At 44.0% G+C, this 26990-nt stretch overlaps 1 protein-coding gene across 10 annotated transcripts in view; it reads left to right on the top strand.

Annotated features, from left to right (window-relative positions):
• The window catches only part of meis1b (Meis homeobox 1 b), a 235713-nt gene extending 209839 nt beyond the window's left edge, over nt 1–25874 (top strand). For 7 of the 10 annotated variants that reach the window (XM_074647109.1, XM_074647110.1, XM_074647116.1 and 4 more), the window contains 3 exons: nt 13205–13267; nt 15978–16063; nt 23847–25874. In XM_074647109.1, coding sequence (XP_074503210.1) covers nt 13205–13267; nt 15978–16063; nt 23847–23992 — 295 coding nt within the window. In that variant the 3' untranslated portion in view covers nt 23993–25874. Of the gene's footprint in view, nt 1–13204; nt 13268–15973; nt 16064–17721; nt 17820–23846 lie in introns of all 10 variants that reach the window. The other 3 variants (XM_074647112.1, XM_074647119.1, XM_074647111.1) reach the window with 2 other exon arrangements.
• The last annotated feature ends 1116 nt before the right edge of the window (nt 25875–26990 follow it).

Raw genomic sequence — 26990 nt, forward strand, 5'->3', positions numbered from 1 at the left:
GAGTGTACACACATGCTGTACACACCTAAATGCAAATACCTCGACGCCTCCCTACATAGCCTACACAGTATAAACACACACACAAGTGCAAAGTCACACAAAGACTTCCTAGACAGGTACGGTATGTACACAGAGTATAAGAGTGTTTTGTTTCCACACGACAGACACACAAGTCACCACATGACGCAAACAAACACACACTCATACTCACACAGGTAAATTATTATTATAATTATTTAGCATCCTGGTTTGCTGCCAGAAAAAGGAAAGAAAATCCTGTTGTAAAGCAAACAAATACTGGCACAGGCGGCTAAGAAGTGTCAAAGAAACAGTTTATTCTAACAGCGTCCTTGAACAATACAACCCTTTACCTACTCACACGTTGTAAACGACTCAGCAGCTAAAAGCTCAAAGCGCAACATATAAAATGTCTCTCTACTTTCTCTTTCTCCGGCTGCAGTCAGTATCTCTCTGCTAAGTTCTCCTAACGCTCCGGTGATGTAAAAATCGATGGCGAGGTCATCAGGTTTCCCCTTGTTGGCCGCCCCTCCCCTTCCTGCCTGCAATTTAATAATGCCCCTTTAAAGGCAGTGTTTAAGCCTCGCCGAGCGATTGTTTTGTCAATAAGACCTCCTTTTACGAATGTCTTAAAAGCATGGACCGGGAGAGAGCGAGGGAGAGCGAGGGAGAGAGAGGGAGAGAGAGAGAGAGAGAGAGAGAGAGAGAGAGAGAGAGAGAGAGAGAGAGAGAGGTAGTATTAAAGAGGGCCGAGCGGACGGACGTTGAGGCTACTTAGGATGGAGCGGAGTGGCACGTACATATATGCCGCTTATCGGGTTTCTGAAAGGACGAGCTGAGGGAGAACAGAGGAAGAGGTGAGGGAAGGGGAAGGGGGAGGAAAGAGAAGTAGGGCAGGGCGAGAGAGAAAAAAAGAAAACTGAAACATGAAAACATAGTGTTTAAATGTGTTCATAATAAAGCAAACTGAACCAAATTAAAGGACCATTCTGGTTTATTACATGTTATTCTCTTAGATTTGACCATTGTTTTTTGGCAGTTATAATAACAATATACTCATTTATGGATTACTCAATGGGCCTACCAGGAACAGGCCCTAGGGCCCAAAGTGGCCCCCTGGACTACACCTAAAAAATGTCACACAAAGAGACACGTACTAATCAGGAAGAGACTCAAAATGACCACAAAGACACATAAAATACTACAAAGAGGCACAAAATGACCACATAGAGATGCAAAACAGCTGTAAAGTGACAGAGACTCACGACGACTATGAAATCAACCACAAAGAGACTCAAAACAACTACATTTTTTGTACGTCATATATCCTGTACTGACTGTAATGTAAACACATCAATGTATAAATGCTACGGTAAGAGTTAATGGTGTAGTATAAGCAGTGAGAAAGACCAGTCTTGGTGGGCGGGACGGGGAGACCCGTGTTCGAGGCCGTTGTTGACCAATGCTTTTTGTTTTGTAAGTTACATTAGTGAAGTTTGTGTGGCGTACTAAGATGTCTATGACACGTGGGATGTCTGTGTAATGTCGTGGTATTTATACGTCTTCCCATGAGACCGGATTGGACAAAGCTATAAGATGTTGCCATCAAATATGTCCGGGTCACAGATATTACTTTGGTGAGCACAATGAAATGATGGCCGACGTTAAATAAGACCCAAGTTGTAATTAACCAGAGTGTTCTTTTAAATGATTTGAGAGAGAGACAAACAGGTAGAGTGAGATGATTAGCATGGTTCAGTATGTTGACAGGCTAGAGAGAGAGAGATGCTGGAACTTGTTCGCAGAAAGACTTCTTAGGTGTGTGTGTGTGTGTGTGTGTGTGTTTTGGAATTAGCAGGCCATGCCCTAGAGCCTGTTTCATACACTGCAGCTCTGTCAAGTTGCTTCAACCTGAAACTCCCTGACATTACAGCAAACACCACACACACATGAACACACACGTTTCACTAGATATGACCTCACCCCCTCAGATTTCAACACAGAGTTAAAATGTGGAAAATCATTTCAAGAACAATATTTTCGTCTGAAGTCTGTCGCTACCAATAGCCTTTTACAGGAATCTTTAGCCTGTGTAGACACGACCACGTCTATACTGTATTGTGTCAACACGAAATGTGTGTGGACGTGTATGTATAGGTGTCCATGTGCAAAGACACACTGTGAACCAAACACCACCTCTCCTCCCTCCCCTCCTCCCTCTTTCTTCCTCTCACTCTCTGTTTCTCTTACATCACAGCACGCCGCCCGAGGCCAAACCTGCATTTCTCTTCATTCGCCTCTCTCTCTCTCTGTCTTTTTTATTCCCTCCTCTTTCCTCCCCACTCCTCTCCCTTGCTTTTCAACCCTCTTTTGTAGTAGTGGAGGGGGGTCCAAAACATGAAAGGCGGCAGAACGTGAATGCCAGGGTCTGAGCTGAAGCACACATGGCCGCCGTCGTATACTCGCCGCCTTCAGTCAGTTGTCGTTCTCACACTGGTGTTTTCTTGTGCTGATCAAACGCTGTTGTGGAGGGAATCCGCGGGGACATGGAGCAAGTGTTTCTGTGCCAAAATTGAATATCTAGGAAAATTAGGACACCTTCTCCTACAATTAACAGGCAGAGGACTGACATTGATTTTGTGCAATTAAGATAAGTGACGGTTCTATGTAAAAGGATTGTGGACAAAGCATAAAGCGATGAGGCGAACAGACCGTCGGGAGAAGAACTAAATCAGAGATTGTTCTGAAATCCTGCAGACATATTCACCATCATAAAAGGTCTTAGTGACTCTTAGTACATTTACCATATTATTTGCTGGTTACTTCATACTTTAGAGATGTTAACAACTGATGTATCCCCTTAATATAGGTATATTTATATATAGATAGCTCAAAGTTAACGTGATAGTAACACATTAACGCAAATTATTTTTAACGCCACTAATTTCTTTAACTCATTAATGCAACTTGCGATTTTTATGTTGTAGCGGGCTCAGTTTTAGAGCTAGAGTAAAGATACTGGCATCATATGAAACTAGAAAACCTAAAGAATCCATTGGTATCAGTCATGTCATGTTAGCTTGTTGCAAAGGAGGCTAAATAACGCTGCAAACATACACTAAATTTAGGCGAGAAAAAAGCTGGCACGGCCATTTTCAAAGGGGTCCCTTGACCTCTGACCTCAAGATATGTGAATGTAAATGGGTTCTATGGGTACCCACGAGTCTCCCCTTTACAGAAATTTATGATAATCACATGTAGTTTGGGGCAAATCATAATCAAGTCAGCAAACTGACACACTGACAGCTGTAGTTGCCTGTTGGGCTGCAGTTTGTTATGATTTGAGCATATGTTTTATGCTAAATGCAGTACCTGTGAGGGTTTCTGGACAATATTTGTCATTGTTTTGTGTTGTTAATTGATTTTCAATAATAAATATATACATACATTTGCATAAAGCAGCATATTTGTCCACTCCCATGTTGATAAGAGTATTACATACTTGACAAATCTCCCTTTAAGGTACATATTGGACAGATGAAAAATGTGCGATTCATTTGCGATTAATCACGATTCAATATTTTAATCGATTGACAGCCCTAATAGATATACATATGTAGTTTTGCTAATTATAACAAGCTAATTTTCAAATACGAGCATGTTAATATGTAAAAGAAATGAAACAAGTTTCACTTGAAAACAGATATTATCCCATCAGTTTATTTTCTTTTCAAAATGTTCCACACTTCCACTTCATGTTTGCTGACTGTGGATGTAAACTGCCTAAAACTGCCTTCGCTAGTTTCTGGGCAGTCAGAGGGATCCCCATAGCGATGGCTGCTGTGAGCCAGCGGGGGGAAGTGACACGCGCAGAGACAGGATATGACACGGGCAGTATGGGGGGATTTAGGTCAACCACTGTGTGTTTGCTGCAGTCCTGCACCGCAAGCCCTGTCAGCAATACTGGCTCTGTGTGACACTGGTCATCTCTGTGCTCTGTGTGTGTGTGTGTGTGTGTGTGTGTGCAAACTGAGATTTTTTTTTCTTGCTGGCTAAATTTGTGTATTTATTTGCGTACATGATGAACAGAAGCACACACACTGTATATATTTACATGCAAATACATATGCAGAATGACATACAAAGAGAGAACTGCTAACACAGCTTCTACATACACAACACACAGTCACTCACACACACATAGACGCACATGTATTTCGATCCAAGCCCAAAGGTTACAGGACACAGACTCTGTCCAATGTTGTGTTTGTGGAGTGGGCAGCGCAGGACAGCCATGTTGTTTCTGGGTAAAGCCAGGCTTCCAGCCATACCCTCTCTCTGGCATTGATGGATGACTGGCTGACTGAGTCCAAGCCTGTCTGGATGTGTGTGAAGGGAAGCGGGAGCAGAGATACAGAGAGCGACGGAGGTCACATGTGACAGCTACACACGCTCCCTTATGATGTCTTATTCTTGTTCTCTGCCTTTTTTCTTCTTCTTTGTCTCTTGTATTCTGAACTTGTTATGCCTCCGCGCCGGATTCCTTTTCGGGTTGTCCGTAAATAATACTCCCTATTCTCGTGAACGCCATATTTCAGGAACGCCTGGAAGGAGTTTCTTCAAATTTTGCACAAACTTCCACTCAGGGCGTTTTCATATTAGGTACGATTTATCGTTCCCGAGTATGATTCCCCCCCCCCTCTCCTCTCAGCTTTCACATTAGTAATCACTTGCGTCATCATCCACATTTATTTGTTTATGTTGAGATCAGCTGCTCTGTGGCAGAGCATCATAAGACACGTTATTCAAACTTGACCTGCTGTGTATGTATACAGATTTTGGAGGAGCCCGGCGGCCTTGTTTTGGTACAGTTGGCTTTCACACCTGATGCAAACTGTACCCGAGACCACCTTTTCAAGTACACTCGAGTACAGATCGACGAACCGTGCCCGAATACAATACGGAGCGTTCACACTAATCAAACAAACTGGACATTGGGGACAAGTGTACTTGGATCCGGTCCCGGGTCCCTGATGTGAAAGCACCCTTATACTCAAGGATGAATTGATTAGAATTTGGTGGTCAAAGGTCAAGATCACTGTGACCTCACAAAACACATTTTTGGCCGTACTTCAAGAGTTCACATGCTAATTATGACAATTTAACACAAATATCTAACAGGATAAAATGATGAAGTGATCACATTTTGGACAGACGTGGATGTAAACTGCAACTTGACTGGTTGGCGGACACATACAACTGCGAGGCGGTAATTCTACTTCATGACATACTATACTATGACTTTTTTAATGACTTTATTATGACATACTATACGATGACTCTTTATGCCTCCGCGCTGGCGACAACCGTGGCCGAAGCCAGTCATCTGAGCTTCATGTGCTCACAAAATCACCTATTGGTCAAATATTGTAAAACAGGCAGATCTATTCCAGATATGTGGGGGGGTGAATGTGCTTGTGTAACTATAGGAAAATGATAGATGGTAGACATTATTTGTTTTTATTCAGGAATAATAAGTTCTCAACTGTAACTCGGCTTCGGGCATCTTCAATGACGTCATTGGTCTAAAACGATATGAGCCTCGATACGCGCTTCACAGACAACTTCCTTTATTACTCGAACCACGCTCCAAAGCCTCGGCACAGCACGTAACATCACTAATTAAAGGTCAAGGTCACTGTGTTCTCACAAAACACATTTTTGGCCATAACTCAAGAGTTCATATGCTAATTATGACAATTTCACACAACTATCTAATAGAATAAAATGATAGACGTGGATGTAAACTGCAACTTGACTGGTTGGCGGAGACATACAACTGCGAAGCAGTAATCCTAGTTCATGACATACTATACTATGACTTTCTTAATGACTTCTTTATGACATGCATACATGGCGACAGCCGTGGCCGGAGGCATTATGTTTTCCAGTTGTCTGTCCCATTCTCGTGAACACGATATCTCAGGAACGCCTGGAGGGAATTTCTTCAAATTTGGCACAAACGTCCACTTGGACTCAAAGATGAACTGATTAGATTTTGGTGGTCAAAGGTCACTGTGTCCTCATAAAACACGGTTTTGGCCATAACTCAGGAGTTCGTATGTTAATTATGACAATTTCACACAACTATCTAATAGGATAAAATGATAGACAGCCATGGATGTAAACTGCAACTTGCCTGGTTGGCGGAGGCATACGACCGTGAGGCGGTAATTCTAGTTTTTCTCTCTCCCACCCTCTGTTTACATTTTGCCTTTTGGCAAGTCTTATTTAGAAGTCAGTGAATATGCTGCATAGTCGAGCCAATGAGTTCATGTATGTTTTTCTAGTGGCCAACATTTCCTCTCTATAACTCTGAGAGGTACCTGGTTGTCATGGACACACACGTACACACTAAACACACATACACACTGAGCTCTTCTCCAGTTTGTGAGTGTGTGTGTGTGTGTGTGTGTGTGATTACCCGGCCTGTCGCTCCACTCTGTAAAACCAGCTTTAGTGGTAGATTCATGGCTCTCTTAATGGACACTGGGCTCTTGGGTAGGAGAGCAACAGGGACTGTGTGTGTGTGTGTGCTTACATACTTGTATTTTATGTGTGTGCAGTAATGGGGATTAAGTGACCCCGCGGCTGCTCTCAGTCTAAAGCTCCTTTTAAATTTCACACTGTTTTCTTATGTTTCCCTCCATATGTGGCGCTGGATCCAGCTAATCCACCTCATGTTATTAGGAGCTGAATCGGCAGACCAGCATGTCCTGATCAGTGGGTGTGTCTGTGCGTAGCTATGCATGCGTTTGTTGGAGATGGTTCAGGAACTATTTGCCTGCCAATAACGACTCATATGCATTACTGACTCAAAACACAGGCCTCCTGTCTAATAACAGCCTAGCTGCAGACTGGGTCATGTGACTCCAACATGACCTTACTTCAACCTTACTTGTCAAATATGTGTTTCATATTGTTTTTATATGTATCGGTGTGCGTGTGTGAACATGCATGCGTGTTTATGTCTGTCACAGTGCCACAGCTGAGGTAATATGTTATGGTATCACACCTTCTCCACGGTCTTCATTCTATAGAAGGAGCTCGAGAAGCACAAAGGATCATGGGAAGGTTGTATGTTTGTGTGTAGGAGCTTGTAGCTGTTTGATTGGTCCGGGCAGCTTTGGGGAAAACAGTGAGAACAGTGTTACTCGTTGACAAGTGAGCGCACGTAGCAGAATGAGTGTCTTGATTGCGTTTGTAACGCGCTGTAGGTGTTTGTACGTGTTGAACGCTGCACAGACAAATTAAGTCTCTTTACACTATATTAGGTATGGCTTACTCATCGATAGCTGCATCCTCGTTTGCACAATCCACATCTTGGCTCAAAGTTGTCCTGGGTTCAGGGGGGTCACAAGCTTAAAACTTTGGGAACCACTGTTCTAAATAATGTTCCTTCTCTTTTCATTTCCATCATAAATTAAAAAAAATCTATATATTTTCCTTGTGAAAAGACTTAAATGCATAACCTAATATGGTAATCTCAATACTACGAAGTGTCACAGCAGTGCTTGTAAATGTAAATTCACCCTTCAGTGTTTTGAATACTGTCTAAATAGTTTTCGCAGTATTGGTCCAAATTCAAATCATGCAAACACTATAAATGCAGCAGGAGTGTCTGATGCAAATGGAGCTCTGCAAGCAGCTGCATTAGTTTATTTAAACTAATCTGAAGCATCTAATCTGAGCATCTGACCTGAGAACGACACTGCGGAGGAGAGGAAGAGAGGAAGGGAGGGAAAAGAGAAGGAGGTGATTTACGAGTTAACTCGTCAACTGAGGAGAACGAGGGGAGAAACTCATAACTGCAATTCCCTCGCACACACCCACGTGCACTACGCTCGCATACTTATACACACACAGTGTGCAGGTACGTGCGCACAAATGCGTTGCCACCCCCCTGCTGTGCATAAGAGAACGTGTGAGCTCTAATAAAATAACTAATTACTTAAGAAGATGGAGATGTGCTGGGACACGGGACCTGATAATAAAGTTCTGCAGGGATACAAGGTGTGACTGAATGGGGCGCAAAGTGTGTGTGTGTGTGTGTGTTAGCTCCAACATGAAGCTTGAATGCTTAGCTTGTGATTTATGACTGGTGACTGTATTTGTGTGGGTGCAGCTGCTTCTGTGTAGTACTTGTTTTTAGGTGTGGGACTAATTTGTGTCGAGTGTAGTCAAAAAAAGTCCAAAGAAACAATTCAGATAAAAGAATTAAGTAACCAAATTAATTCCGATAAAATAACTTTTAGTTTGCATGAATGTGTGTGAGTGTGTGTGTGTTTGTTCACCAGTAAGAAGGAAGGATATACGGGCCAGGCGTTAATTGTGGTTGAGCAGCAGACAATCGATGCGAGCCGCGCAGTGACAACCTGATGATGAGCTACATGATTCTACCCGTCAGAGCTGGCTTTCTTTTTAGTGCTTTTAAATCACATTGATTGGCAGCTAGGAGGAGTGTGTGGTTACACAGTTATTTTAAGCGGCTCTCAGATTTTAATATGCATGTAAACCTCTGTCGGCGTGCGCTGAAATCCACCACCGGGTCCTGATGGCGTGTGTGATGCTGGAACATCCAGCTGTGCATAAAAGCGAGGTGTTTGCAGGCCTGTGCGTGCGCACATTCTCTCAGATTACTAATGTAATATTGGTAGTGAGTGCAGAGGACGTGTATATGTGTGTGTGTGCACATTTGTGTGTCTCGTATTACTAGTATAATACTGGTGGTAGGCTCGGGAGATGTGTGTGTGAGTATGTGTGCCACAGAAATTGAGAACTCCACATGAATTTAAATCAACGAGCTCGCGGAGTAACCTTTTGTATATCCAATCTGCATCTTTCCACTGCTCGTTATTAAATTATCCCCTAATTGGTCACGCAACAAAGGCAGCTGATGAAAAAGACAATTTCTTGCTTTTAATTGGGCATTTCACGTGTGCTTCGTGTACACCTGTGTGCGGCTGCCTCGGCTCAGCGTGTCGGTGTACGTTTTTGTGTGTGTGTGTGTGTGTGTGTGTGTGTGTGTGTCTCGGGTGTAATGAGAATAGGACATTAGCAAGGGCTTGGCAGACGCCGTCGCAATCAGTTCCACTCTTTCCAGAGAAGGAGGGAGCGGGGCGGGAGGATTAATCCAGACATTAGCGATCTCAGAAGGAGAAATAGATTGGAGGCAGAACAACAAAGAATACAGTTTCTTTTATGACTTTTAAGAGTCTTCAGTTCTGGTGTAACATATGGCTGATATGATCCACTCTACCATGGGAGCATGTGTGCCCACGGTGGGAATCGAAACCCACACCCATTGGCAGTGTTCACAGTATGCTGGATTCCCTGAACTACACGAGGCCCAAATTTTATTTCATTTTCCTTCCTCTTGCTTGTCTTTTGGTGTTTTTTTGTGCCCAACTTTAGGCGTACCACCAGTGGTGTGTCACGCCAAAATAGCCCAGCTATTGTTGCACTGAGCGGAGCTGAATAGTGCAGCTCATTGTGTTGTGATGGGAGGCAGGGGAATGAACAGGCCATAAACACTGGCCCTATAGCACCCAGGGGTCGTGCAAAGGTGAAGCCTCACTCCCCCTAATAGAGGAGCTCCGCTTTTCTCTTCTCTCCCTTCCTCTCTTTCCTCTCCGTCTCTCCATCACTCTTTATCTCCCTCTACGTCTTATTTCCTCTCTCTTTTTCTCTCCCTCACCCTACCTCTCCCTCTCTCTCACAGTCTTCCTCTCCGTCAGCTTATTAACGGTCACAGCAAGAGTGTCTGGTTTGCAGAACAGAGCCCCCTTGCCTTTTTTTTTTTTTTTCTCCACTCTCTCACTCCTCCTTCCCTCCCATTCTCCCGCTCTCCATCGCTCCGTTCCCCTGGCTGCTATTATGAGAGGCATTTTATCCTTTGTTCCAGCCCCCATGGTGCATCTGGCCTCAGATATGGGGACGACGGGGACAGGAAACCGGCGAGAGTTTTTGCGAGGAGGAGGGGGGGGGGGGGGGGGTTAGAGTGTGGGTTCGTTGCTGGGAGGTGGACCGCCAGTTTCCACCATACAGGGAAGGAATGATAAGGAGGGAGCGAGCAGGAGAAGGAAACAGATACAGAGGGGGACAGAGAGGGAGGTACGAGAGATAGAGTCACCGTAGTTGTTCTGTTAGGAGCAGCAATTGTAGGTCTAGTAGCAGCAGTATAGCAGTGATAGTAGGATTATTACTTCATTGATGCATTAATCCTTAGAGTAAAGCACTGGTGCCATATTTCTGGGAGGTCACATCGAGTTACAAGTCTATTACATTCCTCCCTGAGCCCCATTGTGCCAGGAACAAATGCCAGACTTCCTCAGAGGTGCACACCTATTGCCAAAACAACCTCCTTTGTTGCATCAGTGTATTTTAGATACAGAGAAATAAAGAGGAAGGAAAGAAAAGCGCGAGGGAGGAAGAACATAGGCGAGGAGACAGCAATGAAAGACAAGAGGAAGGAGGTGAGGAGAAGGAGAGGTCAACAGTTAGATGGCGCTGGCCTCGACGTGACCTCATCCTTCTATAAAGGGCCAGGAGAGGAGAGGAGAGGAGAGGAGAGGAGAGGAGAGGAGAGGAGAGGAGAGGAGAGGAGAGGAGAGGAGAGGAGAGGAGAGGAGAGGAGAGGAGAGTTAAAGGAATGCTCAGGCCTCCTCAACCCTCCTTGCCCTCTCTCCCTCGCTCCTCCTCCCATATCTCCCCCAGCAAAACAGGGCAGCGAGGGAGGAAGGGAGGGAGGGGGTGTTGGTGATAAAACTCCAGACGTTCCCTCATTTGATGGTGCTCTGCCATGTCAGTGCATTCTTGCATTCCTCCCGAGCTCTTTCTGTCTCTCTCCCCCCAAATTCCAATTCAACATATTGTAACGAATAGACAACAAAATTACCAGAGCATGGAGGGCAAAGGCGGATAAGATCCCGGTCCATTTTTTTCTTTATTTCTTTTTCCTCAGATCATCTCACCTCACAGAACAGTCACACAGCATTTCGTGAAATAGTCAAGAAATTTAATGTATTAATTCGTGCACATGTAATCCATGTAATTGTGAAACGGGAAGTATAAAGAGCGGCGAACGTCACGTAGGGAGGAGGTCGGGGTAGACGGGTGGATCAAAAAACATTGGACTTTCGCCCAGGAGACCGCTGTTCGTGTTTCGTGTGAAACCAGAAGTCAACGTTGATTTATTTGTCACTTAACTTTTAAAAATAACATAGCACTGGGTAAAATGTTGAGCTATGACCCAAATATAAAATTTAAAAATAGCATTAAACTGGGTAAAAGTAACCACCGCTTTTGGTTTAATTTTTGACCCAACAAAAATGTAAATATGATATTGTTACTGGGTAAAAATAACCATATATTGGTATGGCTGAATAACCCAATGTTAATATTGACATATAACGCTACAACTGGGATTATTGTTGTGGTTTTTATACTCATTGGTATAAATAATTTTAGTGTGTACTTAAATTACGCCACTTCCACTGTTATTTTAACCCAAACTGAAAAATGTTTCCTAAACCTAACTAAGTTGTTTTATTTTTAAATGCTGGTGTGGAAATTGACACGTGCGTCATGTGTTGCTGGACATTCGTAGGAAAATGTACAAAACTGCCGTGAGACTGTGTTGCACAGAAAGCTCCTCTTGCACCCCTGTTAAAAATTAAATATTAACTTAATTATTTTTTTTAAAGTGGCTTACAAGATATAACAGTGCAATTATACAAAAACAATGCAAGGGAACAATTAGGCTGCAGATCATTCTCCCTTTCCCCTGCTATCTGTCTCTGCCACTCTCTGTCTCCTCATCGCCCTGCAGCTCTGTCTGGAGAAGGTGATACAGGATAGATAGCGGGCAGAAAAAAAAAACAGGAGGAGCACCATAAAGCATTTAGAACAGGGAATATTAAAGAGATATTCACTTATTAGGGGTCAAACAGATGCACCAGCTAGTGTCCTTTTGTTCCTCCTCCTCTCCTTCCCTTGGACCTCTTAAATGCTCTTTTTATCCAGCTTCACAAGTGTTGCACGACTATTGTTCCCTTAAAGTTCAGCTAATGCCCCCTCCTTTTAGAGATGAAATAGAAGTGTCCGGTGGGGCAACAGCAGGAACACATAAATCAAGTCAGAAGCCCCAAGAGCCCTCTCTCCTTGGGGTCATTACAGGTCAAAGGGTCATTTCACAAGAGGTTAGGCTGAGCAAGGCCAGAGCGCTGCCTGGGTGAGTGTGTGTGAGGGCGTGAATGGACGTAGGAGAGAGATTAAGAGTGTGTATGTGTGTGTGTGCAGTTTAAAATGAATGGGTAGCAGATTTAAATATGAGTAACTGTGTGTGTGCATGTGTGAGAACAATAAATGTTGTGACCGTGCGCTTTTATTGGAGGTCACGGGGTAAAGGGGTTTGTCCACGGCAGCCTATATATATACCAAAACCTGCTACTGTGAAAACACACGCAGTCACTAAAAAAAGCTCCTGCTGCCTGTCACAGAGTAACACATGGTCACCTGTCTTAACAGGGTATCACCCAAAACAATGCCTCTCACCAGTGGCAACGTGACACGTTTCTGTCAGCAACACTTCCCACACTGCCGAGCGCGAAGCCAAGTGTGTTAAACAGTCAGCAATCTCAGCTCGTTGCGAGGCGGAGCGTTCGTCGACGAAGCGAGATAGGTCGACATGTTTCAAACAGGCAGAGAGAATATCCCGGTTAAGCCTCGCCCCACAAAGACCCCAGTGTGTAGGCCGATGGGACTGTGTATAAGCTGAGGCAGTGCAAGTTTATACAAGTCGTGGACTTGTGCGTAGTGAAAGACAACTGTCTCGGTCGGTAAGGCTGTTAAGATGTGACTTTTGCCGTGACTATTGAGGCTTTACCGGGGCTCAGGGTTGCTTAGGGGAGAACCGTTTCTCCATATCACTGTTATGGTTAGCTAAGAGAAAGAGACTGGTTTGGCAACGCTTTTGTTTTTGTGCTGCGTGCCAAGATTTTCAAGGTCTTAGTCAGCAATTTTTGCCCGATCTTGTTTTGAGAAATACACTAACTGTGTTTCTGTTTCTTTGTCCCCTCCCTCTCTCTCCATCCACCCTCTTCCTCTCTCTCTTCATCTTCTCCAGGTTCATTAACGCCAGGAGGAGAATAGTCCAGCCCATGATTGACCAGTCAAACCGTGCAGGCAAGTCTCCCATAGTTACTGTATTCAAGTCGCGCAGGCGAAAGCCGTCCACACTCCACCATGCACTCGGAGGCCCCTGCGCTGGTAAATACAGGACTGATCCCCCATCCTGGAATGTCCAAAAACCTCCCGGGGTTTTCCCCTTTCAGTGTCGTGACTGACCACTAAAATTAAGAACCAAAACATTAACAGCAAGCATTAATCAACTTTGACGTGCCATTTGGGATGAGAAACTATTATTAAAATATAATAATTTGGCTGAAAATGAGTTAACGACGAGTGGATTTATTTTTTTTAGTCTGTAAACAAAACTAGCTGTGTTCTCAGTAGAGTTTGCTCTTAACCCCTTCCTCCCCCCTTCGCCATCCAGGCAAAAAAAAACCTTCCTCAAACCAAAACATAAAGAGAACTACACCCATTTCTTTTTTTGGGTGACCGTTGTTTGGCTTTTTGGCTCCAGACCTGTTTTTACCCCCCACTACCCTCTCACTCCTTTAAACTCCCCCCCACAACCCTATTTGTGGCTGTTTCAGGGAGCGAGGGGAGTGAGCGGTCCCCCTGGTGCATGGCTTGGTTTGGACTGCCGTAAACTTTATTACCTGTAATAGGGGTCAGAGGTCAGGGTGGCATTAGGGGCGCAGTAAAGTTCAAAGGCATTCAGTGGGGCCGAGTTCTTGCTTTTGCTTGACTGACCCCCAAACAGCCTGAATTGAAGGTAAGTGGATTTCTATGAGAGGAGAACAATGGAGGCGAGCGAAAAATAGGAACCCTATCAGGTTTCACTTATCGTTGCTGCTCAGTTATAGGCAGTATTTATTAGATAAAGCATTTAGGTAGGCGCAGATTCTGAGGCCACTCAGCAAGAATGACTTATTGTTGCCACAGAGGCAAACTGATCAGAGCTTCAGCCTGGAACTCATTTTGTTCTTTTGATCATGTGTATAATCCTACTTTGATAGGAGCAGCAATTATGTTGAAGGTCATAAACAAAGCTGTCTTTGCGTTATATAGCAGCAATGTTTTGGATTGAAGTTATTATTGTCTTAAAAGTCTCTTATTTTCAAAATGTTGTCAGAAAAAAAAAGTTCCCATAAATGCTTGTTTGACTGGTGTTTGGTTTGAATATTTCACTCAGTGTAAATGTTAGATAGCTTTGATGAAGCTGATGAAAAAGCTGATTCACATGTATGATGACAGAGTATATGATGCAGACAGTGGCTGTGTTTCCATTCACACATCTTTATGCCCATTTTGAAGTATCACATTAGAAAAGCTGTATAGAAACGGCAAAATTAGATTCCTCCATTGCAAAAAAAGGTTTTTACGCTTGCCTTTACTGGATAAATTCTAAAGTAATGAACTTTTAACTCACATGACTGATCAGCTGTTTCCGATGTCAGCGTCTTCTTGGAGATTCCCATAACGTGTGAATCAAGCCCCCATGAAGAGCGCCGCGCTTCGATCCCAGTTTTCGTAGTGGCCAAACGCTGGTACTACAACTTCTGTGTCCGTTACGTGATGCCATTGGGCCCAAAAATACTTTTTCCCATAGACTTACATTGGGAAGGAGACGTCTATAACTCAGTGGATAATTTTTTTTGAGGTAAATAAACTTCCCAGTATAAACACTTGAATAGCCCTTATTCAAATCATTAGGTCCTAAAAGTTGTAAAATGCACTATAGCCGAATCCAGAGTTATTTCCCTCCCTCCGCTCATGTGAGTGAGACCCAGACCAAGGCTGGAGCGAGGGCTGGGAGGAGGAGCTAAAGGAAACGCCACTGCGCCGGCTCTATGGGCCCAATGGATGCGGAAGATTGCCAGATCGGGTACTTTATCACTCGGCAGTTGAGTCATTTTGGCTTCATGCGCCACTGAGCAACTCTCATAAGAATGAACGGGAGATCGCCTCCAACGCTGTATCCAGTTCTCTTTATGCATCCATGGTTTGAATGCTTGTCTTCGTCTCCGGACAACATGAAACATGTCCGATGACAAGAACATAGCTGACAAGAAAGAACAATTAAAACTTGCCCAATTCCTGACACATCGTTCCATTTTTCTCTCGTAGATGGTTAAGCTGACTTGTTTTGTTACCAGTTCGCAACCTCTACTTCTTCTTCTACCCTGTTTACTGGCGGATTACAGCCATGCGTATCCTTTAGCGCCAACTTCTGACCAAACTACGCTGTAGCCGAGTTGATTCGTTCTAAACCAGTTGATGGCCTAATTAGCATTTCTTTTTTTGCGGCATTTCATGTTCGCTTGAAATACGCTTGACAAATGAATGGAAATACAGCTACATTGGAACTGACAAAAAATATGTTAAGTAGAATCTAATTTGATCCACCATCCATCCATGTTTGATTGGTTTTCTATCAGTCATTCTGTAAACAGTTGTCACCTCTTCCAGATGGCTCAAATCTCACCTCAGTGAAGCGTAGTGTGTGTGTGGAACTCTCTCAGTCCGATCCCTATTAGAGCATTTGGACGCATTAAAGTCTACCAGGGGCTTACAGTGGAGAGCGGGCTGCACAGACACGGAGCAGAATGACGTTGAAACACAACGGCGGCTCCCTGTGCGTGCACCGGCCAACAGATGATCCCGCTTCGGCCACTGAGCCTTAATTAAAAGCACTAATTGACCACTCCGTCTCCTCCCTCCAATCCCTCCATCCCTCCCCTCCCTCTGTCTCCTCCTCCATCCACAGTAAGTCAAGGAGCTCCCTACAATCCAGATGGCCAGCCGATGGGGGGCTTCGTCATGGACGGCCAGCAGCACATGGGAATCAGACCACCTGGTAAGGCTTTCTCTCTGCGTGTCTGTCCCTTTCTTTCCTCCCATCTTTCTTTCCTTGCTCTCGTTAGCTCATTTCCATGTCTTTGCCCTCCTTTTCCCTGCCTCCTTTCTCATCTTCTAACAGTATCTCTAGTGTGTTTCATACAGTATCTGGTGGTTTACTCTACCAGCCATGTCTTTTCTCACACACGAGCACTTAGTGGAAGCTATACGGTCGCCGTGTGGAGGTTTAAGTGTAAACTGGGCCGGTATGTGCACCCTCAAACACAGTGATAAAGACACACACGTACTGTACACACTGCTGCCTCCCCCTCCTTAGACACACAAACCAGAACAGGTGTGGTCAATCACATTACACAACCATCCCCTTCCTGACTCCCACTCCCTTGCTCTCAGTCCCTCTCTCTCTCTCATGCCATCAGGTCTAATCCCAGAGTTTGTCCTTAAGCTCCTCTCCTCCTCCTCTATCCCCTGTTTTCTGGGATTCTCTCAAGTCTCTAACCCTATCTCACCCTCCACTCAAAGTCAGCAGGTTTGGATAAACTGTCAGGCTACTTAACCCCCCCCCTTTCACCACACCTCGCCCTGCCACATTTAAGCCAGCGTGCTTCTCTGCTATGTTGTCTGTCAAGTTAGTTCCTCTGTGTTTTTCCTGTCAGTCTGCAAACATTTTCCTGGTTACACTTGGTTGCAATAATTGAATGAAAACATCCGGAACTGGGTTCGGCTGAGCTGTGTGTTAAAACACTGCCTTTAAAAACTTCATAAGATGCTGTGGTGGTCTTTTGTCCGAATTGTCTCTAAAAGACGAGGCCTTAACGCTACTAAAACAACACTCCAAGTGTATTTTGTCCAAATATTTTTTGTTTGTCAATTATTTTAATATTTTATTTACAAAATCAACGCATGAGAAATTTTATTTTTACTTTATAATATTTTTGATAGTTTTCATATTAAATGTACTTATTTTTTGTTATCTTATTTACATTGTTATTGATCTTATTTGTTATTATCTAAGTTTGACTTGATCATATTTCATTATTATAATAAAACTACTCCATTTGGAGTCAAAATTATACAATTTAGTTTTTTTTTTATTGATTTTATACTGTGCACAATGGTAGAATGTGATGATGCACGGGGTAAATGTCATAGCCAAAGGCTCCATTGTGTTCACATAGCCTCCTGTAGTGGATATCAGTAGTATTTTATAGCCAGATTCCCTTTCAAGAGGTAGAAAAACCCATTTGGCACACTTTGGGTATCCAAGTGGCCCAACGGAGAGTCCTCCTGGTCCTATCCTTACTTAAAAATCTTTGTAGAATCTATGTGCTTTGTGTTATTTCTATCTAAAAAAAATTAAATGTTTCCTTTGGTTCATCACAGTTTACTCAGGCATAGTAACAGTCACAATGTTACTCACACTGGGGATGAATTCTCTGAGGTCTTACCTATCCATAGAGACCAAGATCATGCATATAGACCTGGTAGTTCTGGAGCTATTCTTGATTTGTTTTGGGTATGTCTGTCTAGGTTAACCACACCTTCCAGCACCCTATAGGGCTTAAGAGGTTAAATAACTTTAGTCAGAGTGGATTGACATATTACACCTTTTTACCATGGTTTTGCGTCTAAATGCACTGCCTCTGTGTTTCTCAGGAGCAATGGGTGGAATGGGCATGAACATGGGCATGGAAGGTCAGTGGCACTACATGTAGCCCCGCCCCAGTCCGACCAATCGCAACACAACGGGGGATGTAAGTACACACTGACTCACAGATTTTTTTTTAATTCTCCACATTGGTGTCCGTTTTCAATGGAGGGGGGGGGGGGGGGGGGATCTCAGACTCAGATATACAGTACATCATTCATGTAAACAGTCACTGCAGATCAGGAGGTGAGGATCTGCTTTTAGGTTGCAATTTAAAGCGTTCATAAAAATGGGATCTCTCACTGGTTTTGCACCAATATACTTCTGGGTGTTTTAGTCAGCGTAAAGTCCTTGTTTTGCAAATGTTCTCCAAACTCCATTCTTAATTTGTACTTTTTTTCTTTCTTTTTCATTTAAATGTTTTTTTGTTACAAACATGGCCTTGTTCTTTACTCTATTAATCTTTCTCAAACTGTCCCACCCTCAGTCTGCTGATAAGAGCCTCTGATCACAACCTTGTAACTCTTTGTGTATGTAATGTGTGTGTGTGTGTGTGTGTGTGTGTGTGTGTGTGTAGGTGTAGCTCTCTCTCTCTCTCTCTCTCTCATATATCCAATAGATACAGTAACAAACACACTTAAAAAACATCCTCCAAAACATCCTCCAAAAACAAGAGAGAGAGATATGAAGAAAGAGGGGAGAGAGAATAAAAGAGAGTTTGAACATGCATACTCGTATACATTATACAAATAGCAATTATTGATGATAATCAATGATGCAAATATGTTTTGAATGAAACTATTGGAAATCAAGCATTCGTGTAATGGTACAAATCTCTATGAAACATTGAAGGATGATATGAGGATATAAGGAGGAAGAAGGCGAATGGGGGTAAAGAGGGGAGAGAGGGGTGATGACAAGGAAAGAAGGCGGGGTTGGGTCGGGACAGGGGGGGTGGGCGGCGGTGAGATAGGGTGGGGTAGGGGACTAGGTGGGGGGTTGGTTGGGTGGGTGGGGGGGGGGGGGGGGGGGGGCAGGTAGGACGTTGCCATGGCAACAGACTGATTGGTAAAAATGTAAGCAGTCGTCACTGGTGCAAGGAGAGAGAGAGAGAGAGATAGAGAGAGAGAAGTGAGCGCCCCTTAAGTGTCATAAATCTGCCGGGTTGCTGTTGATGCATGAGCCACATTAATACACACACTAACCAGCTAGAGGAGACACCCCCCCCCCCCCCCCCCAATCCCTCATCCCCCACCTCACCCTCCTCTCTCTGTCTTTTTAATGCTCGCTCTGTCTCACTCCCTCTTTGTGTTTTTTCTCACTGTCAATTTTCCTCCTCTATCTCTTTCACACAAACACCTTTTTTTTTTCTTCTTCTTCTCTTTAATTCTCAGCCTCTCTCTATCTTTCTCTCACCTCCTCTCCCCCCCTCTCTCCCTCCCTCCCTCCCTCCCTCTCTCGCCCCAGGGCCAAATAGACTCCCACATAATTCTGGATGTATACAGGCTTGGTGTTGTCACAGTGCACAGTGTGTATAAAGTGGCTACGGGTCCAATTGTTGTGAAACATCATTGTTCAGTGTGTGTTTGTATACCATGTGTGTGTGTGTGTGTGTGTGTGTGTGAACATACCTGTGTGGGTGCTTCTATACCATCATATACATACATTCATATGTGAAATACATTAGCCCATGTGTGGGTGTGTGCACGCGTACAAACGTGCGCGTCTGTATGACTGTGTATGTGTGTGCATGTGTGTGTATGGTAATAGGATTACTCCTGGCACAGGGAGGGGACACAAACTAGTGCAAAATGGAGGAGGTAGCCAGCAGGGTATGGAGCTTAGCTGGGCCTAATTGACTAGATCCAAATTAAATATGCCATCACCAGAGGTGTGACCAATGGATTTGACTTATTCAGTTTACAAAAATAGAGACCATTAACCCTCCACAGAACGTGCGTGTGCGTGTACGTGTATGTGCGCGCCTCGGTGGAAATACGCCGCCCCTTGTTTCTGTCACAAATGTCCACGACCAAAGCAATGACAGAAAATCTCACATCGAATGGCATCTTTCGGGTTTGAAATGCAGGGAGACATGGTAATAGAAAGGCTGCGCTCTCAGAATGAGACGTGTGTGTGTGTGTGTGTGTGTGTGTGTGTGTGTGTGTGTGTGTGTGTGTGTGTGTGTGTGTGTGTGTGTGTGTGTGTGTGTGTGTGTGTTTCTGTGTGTGTGTGTGTGTGTGTGTGTGTGTGTGTCTGTGTTGATGTGTGTGAGTGTGTAAACATGAGGGCTGGTTCGCCGTGTCCAAGCTGCCTCTTTCCAGCAGCTGCTAGCCTTCCCAGCAGACCTTGCTTTAAACAGCCTCAATTTGCCTGCTGAATCTCGTAATTGGGCCACCAGAGGAATCCTCTGCGAGACGGGCAAAAGCACAGAGAGAGGACGAGTAGACAGCGGAGGGAAAAAAGACACAGAGAGAGAGAGAGAGAGAGATGGGTAGACAGAAAGAGGGAGGGGCGGATGAAGAGATGGCGAGCGAGAGAAGCGTAAACGACAAGAGGGAGGGGTAGAGGGAGTAAAAGAAGGGAGGGAGGAAGGAAGGAAGGGGGAGGAGGGAGGGAAGGAGATAGAAGCTGGGAGAGAGATGGTGACAGAAATATATCTACTCTTCCTCGCGACTAGTCGTTTCTTTACAGCTTCATCAGCTAGTCGTCGCTAGCTGCTAGCTCGCCTCCGTCAAATATTGCTACTTTTCCTTTCTAGGTCAATTAAATGTAAGTGATGTGTTATATTCTTTCATGACCAATTAAATTAATAGGTTATTACGGCGGGGGGGTGGGGAACGGTTATCTTATTTGATTACGAGAGCACAGGTTCATTATATTTTATAAGCAATTTTCATTAGCGGCGTTGAGGTTTTGTTACCGCGGGGCTAAATTGAGCGGTTATTGTGCTGGGGAGCGCTGAGCCTTGATACAGAAGGTGTGTCTAGCAGTCACACTGAAACATTAGTTAAAACTAAAGCCAATTAGTCCTGCTTAGTGGAGAGCGTTATGCTTTCCACCCAACGATGATTACAGAGCTTAGATCCCCTTGCGAAACAATACACCTGTCAGCGGAGATGAAGCCCAGCAAGTGAAGCAGAAGCGAGCCGGGCCTTTGATAGCGACGAGAATGACTCCGGGCTGACCCTTACCCCCTTTCCCTCTTCTTCCACCTCCCCTGCTTTCCCTCTTCCACGAAATTAGCCAGGGGGCGGCCCCTGAAAACTGTAATTTTCAGTTTCAGGACAATAGTTATCACAGGGTGGAAGAATTAATTATGGCGCAGAGCGTATGGAATTTTTTCCGGCCCTCCCCGCTCTCAGCTTTTCCCAAAATGTCGGGCAGAACGCTTGAGTGAACGCTGCCTGTAACCCCTTTGCTGCCAGTCTCGGCTGGAGGCCCTTTGTCCCAGGATTCATTGCTCCAATCATTAAGCGCAAATTTGTTAACCTTCTGCCGAGAGGTCAAGATCCCTCCCCTCACCGCCCCCAACTTCTCTTTCTGCTGGATGAACTTTTACTATTAACGAACACTCGGAGAAAAAAAACAGGTCCCGATGGGGATTTTGTATTGTCTATGTGAATGTGTGTCCCTGTTGATTTGGCCCCTCTGGAATCCCCCTTGGAGTCTAAGAAAGAAAGAAAGCTCAATGTATTGATTGGCTTATTAAGTGAAAAACCTTATTAGCAACGTGTGCTCTTTCATGCACGCATTGCGTTTATTAGAACCTTGACATGGATTTACTTCAGTCATCAGGACGCTCTCGTTATCCAGGGATGCATATGCAGGCAACAAACAACTTAAAGCAACAGATCCTTGATTGTTTTGCTTTTATTTTATGATATTTTTAGTTGTAAATAGTCATTATTGGGATGTTTAGTCTCTTGTCAATAAAATATTTACTTCTGCTCCTTGTTTTTTTTTTGTTTCTAACACTTCAACTGCAGAAAACATACAACAAAACAAACAATTACAAATACAGAAACTTGCAAAATAGACATTCAATTGTCTGAAAATGCAATGGACCATTGCTTTAACAATATGGTCTGCACCGGATTTGGCACCGCTAATGGCTCAGCTTGTTGTAGTGCCACAGGTTACGTCCCACAATAGAAAGGTCACAAGTTTGATGCCATTAGGTCCAGAAAGATATGTAACCCCCACCACCTTGCTCAAAGGAAAGGAAGCTTATTGAAGCTAGCGCAGCTCACATAATAGCTCGCCCCTCTCTCGTATACATACGCAAGTCGCACCTCTTCTCCTCAGGTGAAAACTGACGGATGACGGGAATAACAAACGAGGGCCCTTTGCGTTCACTCCTCCGTTGTCCTCCCCGCCGCACCTCATTGTGCTTTTCCCTGCCCGCCTTTGTGTCGTCTGTAGTGGCCCTCTCTTGTGTGTGCGGCGAACGCGTGGACGGGCCCCGGGCGCTCTCAGGTGACGGGCGGCCGCGAGCCTCACCTCTCCTCTTTTGACAACAATGGCCGTGGGTTCCTCAGCGGGGACTTTACACCAGCAGAGATGGATGGCGGCTATTGTTTGTCTGTAAAGAGAGGAATGTAGGGAGAGAAGAGGGTGAAGATGGATTTCTTTACTTTATCTTTCATTGTGTGAGGAGGATTGACGGCATGCAGCAGGTTGCATCGGTTTAATGGGTTTCGGTTGATTTGTGACATGACTTTTTTGATGTCAAGCTTTGTTCATCAGTATTGACTTGTTAATACTAACCTGGAACAGTTTCACCTCCACAGTCAAATGCTGACTGTTGACAAGCAAAGATAAATCAAAGGCTAATGTTAAGTTTCCTTGTAGTCAAACAGATTATGCAGGAAATGTTAAGTACGGGGCTTCGGTATCACTTCAAGTCGATCATGTGTGTTTGGTCTCTAAGTCCTCTCCTACTGTTAAAGTAGCATTACTGAGGGTGTAGGATTAACTCACTAAACCCTGCGATGCTCTCTCTCTCTCTCTCTCTCTCTCTCTCTCTGTCTCATACATCCACACAGTTTTAGTGAAGGGCAGGTTTTGGTCTGTATATTCTGACCCAGATTAGCACTTTGTTGGGTTGCCAGCAGTCGCCACACACTATCCTGCTCCTCCAGGGTCGTATCAGCGGGTTCAACCATGTTCATGTGCTCTCGGGCCTGAAAGTGTAACGTGAGAGTCTGCTTTCAGAAGCCTGGTGTGATCTATTGTTGTATTTAATGAATGTTTAATGACATCTAACTCATTCAACAGTTTGCTTTTACAGTTAAATGTGTTCTGCCACGGTGGCGGAGACAACATGCCAGTTTGCTCAGAGCTTAATAACATTTGCATGACTTTGCACATGCACTCAAGTTTTCTTTACTTTGTTCAAATTTTGACCAAATTTACACGTTACTGCTGCCAGAGATGCTCACAAGTCATTTTTTACAAGTCCAAGTATCTTATTGTTGTAAATAGAAGTTCTATCATCTGCTACATGCCATCCAGTCTGCTAGGAACACGGCATATCTATATCTAAGGAATTCAAAGCATGTACTGTATCACTCCTTTATCTATTGGCATATATCAGCATTGATTATCTGTTTGGTATGTGATCACTTTAAACAGACTATTGCAATGAAAAAAAAACAGTAAAAATAGTGCCCCTAAAAATAGATAGACTATATAAGACATTATTAGGCATGCAATAATAACCATAACCTATTTTTCTTCAACAGTTAGAGTACAATATTGTATAATTACACTGAGTCTCCAACTAATGACAGCTTATAATATACTGTAATTTAGCACCTTTAGCCTCTCAAACACAGAGTCATTTTTTTGCAAATCTCAAGTCACTGTGTTTGACTTAAGTGAGACTTAAGTCCAAGTCTCCGCTGCCAGGTGAAACCTTGTTGTCTCTACAACATCAGCGGGTTTCAACCGATAGAGGACAGAGTAATCCAAATAACATCAGTGATACTGTCTGAGTAGAAACTTTAAAATGAATCCTCTCTCTGATCAGCCATCGCAGACTCCAATCTGTTGGCCAAATGCAAACTCCCTCATTCACCTGATCCAAACCTGATCAATGATCGACCATTTTGATCTTCCCTTTCCTCAGAACGGCAGGGCAAACCAGGGGATCACCTGTCTCACAGAGGCGTACGGAGCACGGGGACGGGACTCCTCGACATCATGACGACGACAACTACCAACAGCAACCCCTCTGTCCACATCCAAGACCCAACAACATTTTTATTCGGCTGATATGTGCAACACGGAAAACTTCCACCGACTGCTTACGATCCTTGTCTCTGTATCCAGTGACGGTGACGCACAGATTATCAAACTATGTCCGACCCAGATGACCCCCCTCCCCTGTCCCGACAGACCCTGTCCTCTTCTCTGGTGGGCACTAGACTTCGCCCCCTTGCCACTGCCCACTAGGTCCACATGGATTCCTCCATTACAAGTGATTGTGATTGCGATTGCGAGCGTAGATGACACACGAGAGAGACACACTGTGTCCTTCGCCTGCACCTCTGGCGAATGCAGCACCTGGTGATATATTCTAGACTCTTTGGCAAACAAAAGAGACTTCCTGAGAAGAGCACTCCACTCTTTGGGACGATGGAATTGGACCAAGGAGAAGCCAATGTCTGTATCTGACAGGACACTAACAAAGCAGAAGAGGTGCCCTTTAAAAAATATAGTGGATTGAAACATGGAAGGAGGGAAAGCAAGAGAAAAGAAATTAAAAGTATAACTATATCAACCCCTAGTTTGGGAAGTGAGTGGAGAAAGAAAATATACTGTATACTGTTGTAAAATTACGCTGGACTCTCACAAGAACTGGGAATTTAAGTATTGTAAATGCTATTGTATTGTTCTGCATATTATGTTGTTTCTAATAGATTTTTTAAAAAAAGGATGTGAACTTTTTTCTCTTTTTTTTCCTGATTTCTTTCCACACTATGTGTGTGCCGTCTCCATAAAATTTGACCTCCTGCCCCCTCCCTCCATTGAATCACAATGCATTTTTAAAAGAAGAAAAAAAAAGTGAATAAACGGACAATTCGATCAGTTTGTTATTTCTCGCAGGCCTTTATTTGGATGGTAAGAGAGTGATTCCGATTTTTTTTTTTTACATACAGTACACACAGCCCATCCACATACATGCAGGGTGCAACTAACTTGTATTGCTGTTGCTGTGTCTACACCCTGTAACTCCAATTTTGGTGATTTTTCTTTTTTACATTTTCATATCAGTTGATTGTTCCTCTACTGGCGGAAAGTTTTTACTGGTATAGAAAACTCTCTGACCATTTGGGGTCACGAAACTCTCCCATAACTCATTGGATTAACTCCAAACACAAGGACTTCAAGCTAAACACAGTTTCTGAGAAGCTAACATTTTGGGATGTACAAGGTTTTTTTTAATCCAATTGCCATTGTCCAATTTATCGTTTTATCCATTTTATGCTCTGTTCACACGAGGACGGACGCATTATCTTGGTGTCAACATGACTTAACATCATGACAGGCTGACAAACATGATGCAGAGCTTCAGCTAATGCTCACAAACAAGCTAAAAAAAGTCACTGCGGATGGGAAACTACAAGTGTGTGTCCCGCAAACATGTTGTTTCCTGTTTTTCTCCATGTGTGTCTGTGATTGAGGGCCTCTGAGCGTCTATTCCAGTGTCCTATTGATGTGTTTTATGTCACAAGGCCGTGCACTCGCATGGCCGATGGATTCTCCTCCCCTCAGTGTTTGATGCGGCCTGATAGCAGGGAGAGGCAGAGGCTATGGGAAAACACCATTTATACCACAGTCCATTCATTTTGATTTAACCAGATGATGTAATGCTGATCAACAGACAGGAGAGAATGTAAAAGTCACTGTGTGTGTGTGTGTGTGTGTGTGTGTGTGTGTGTGTGTGGCAGTATGCATGTGAAGGGGGAACATGTGTGTGCGTGTGTGTGTGCATAGTGTGGGTTATCAATGCATCCATTATCCATTGCTTCAAACATGTATTACGCACATCTTTAAGATTCCTTTGAAGACAAGTCATGTTTCGTATGCTTTTACTTTGAAGGGTATATATGTACATCTGTGTTGTAAATAAATACTTTTTGTTCAAATAACAGAACTCATAACTAGTCTCACATTATCTTCCTACAAGCAGATATGACATATAAAAACATGCATATTACTAGTTGTTAAATAATTCTAAGTGAACTTCTGTATGCACAAACGACAGATTCCCATGGAAAGAAAAGCAGAGGTCCATTTATACTTAAAGGAACATGCACTTAAGTCAACTTTCCTCCCATTGCTGTGGATAATGTGCAGCTAATTGCACAAAATCTTCTCGAGGATAAGAGGGGCTCGGCGATTATCCTTCATTTAGCGTTAAAATTCATTTAGGTAAAACTGCTGCAAACATGTAAATGGGAAGATTAGTTCTCCCTCACGCCTTGTTGCCCGCAGTCAAAGGGCTCCGCTTGAAGCCCAGCGCTGTGCAGCCCATGTTGTCTCCGGGATACACTGCACTTCAGGAGGCAGAGAGGCTGAGAGGAGACGAGAAGAGACTAGAGGAGACGAGAGGAGACTAGAGGAGACCAGAGGCGACTAGAGGAGACGACAGGAGACGAGAGGAGACTAGAGGAGAAGACAGGAGACGAGAAGAGATGAGAGGAGACTAGAGGAGACTAAAGGAGACGAGACGAGCCGAGCGACTTTTATCTAATTGATACATTTCGGAGAGCAGCCCTGAATCCCAAAGTCAGTGTCTTCTTGTTCTTGTTTTTTCTCAACCCAGCGAACAAGAGAGACTCTGTTTTATCCATAACAATATGCGCGTGTAAATCAATACTCTCCCATTCTCCTCTGCGCTATCTCTCCTCCGCGCTAACTATTGTGTTTTTACTGCCTTTTGCACCAAGTGAATGCTATTTACACTAAAGAAGAAGAAGAAGGAAAAAAAAGACACGCTCTTAAAAAACCCAGGCGACGTTTTAATTGCTTCGCCTCTTCTCCACCATGGCTGGAAAATCCGAGGCTGTGAAATGTGAATTCCTGAGCCTGTGGCCGCTGGGAGCTGTGGAGACAGAGAGCAGAAAGCCCATGCTTGACTGCCCTCTTTAGGGAGGCCTGGTAACTGTCCTGGGCTGACACGGTTTGGAGATGGCGCACAGCTCCACCTCTCCTTTTACGCACGGACGTCAACCACAGAAAAACGCGTGTGGAGGTTTGATAAAAG

Source organism: Sebastes fasciatus, chromosome 9, assembly GCF_043250625.1.
Source record: "Sebastes fasciatus isolate fSebFas1 chromosome 9, fSebFas1.pri, whole genome shotgun sequence".
Classification (NCBI taxonomy): domain Eukaryota; kingdom Metazoa; phylum Chordata; class Actinopteri; order Perciformes; family Sebastidae; genus Sebastes; species Sebastes fasciatus.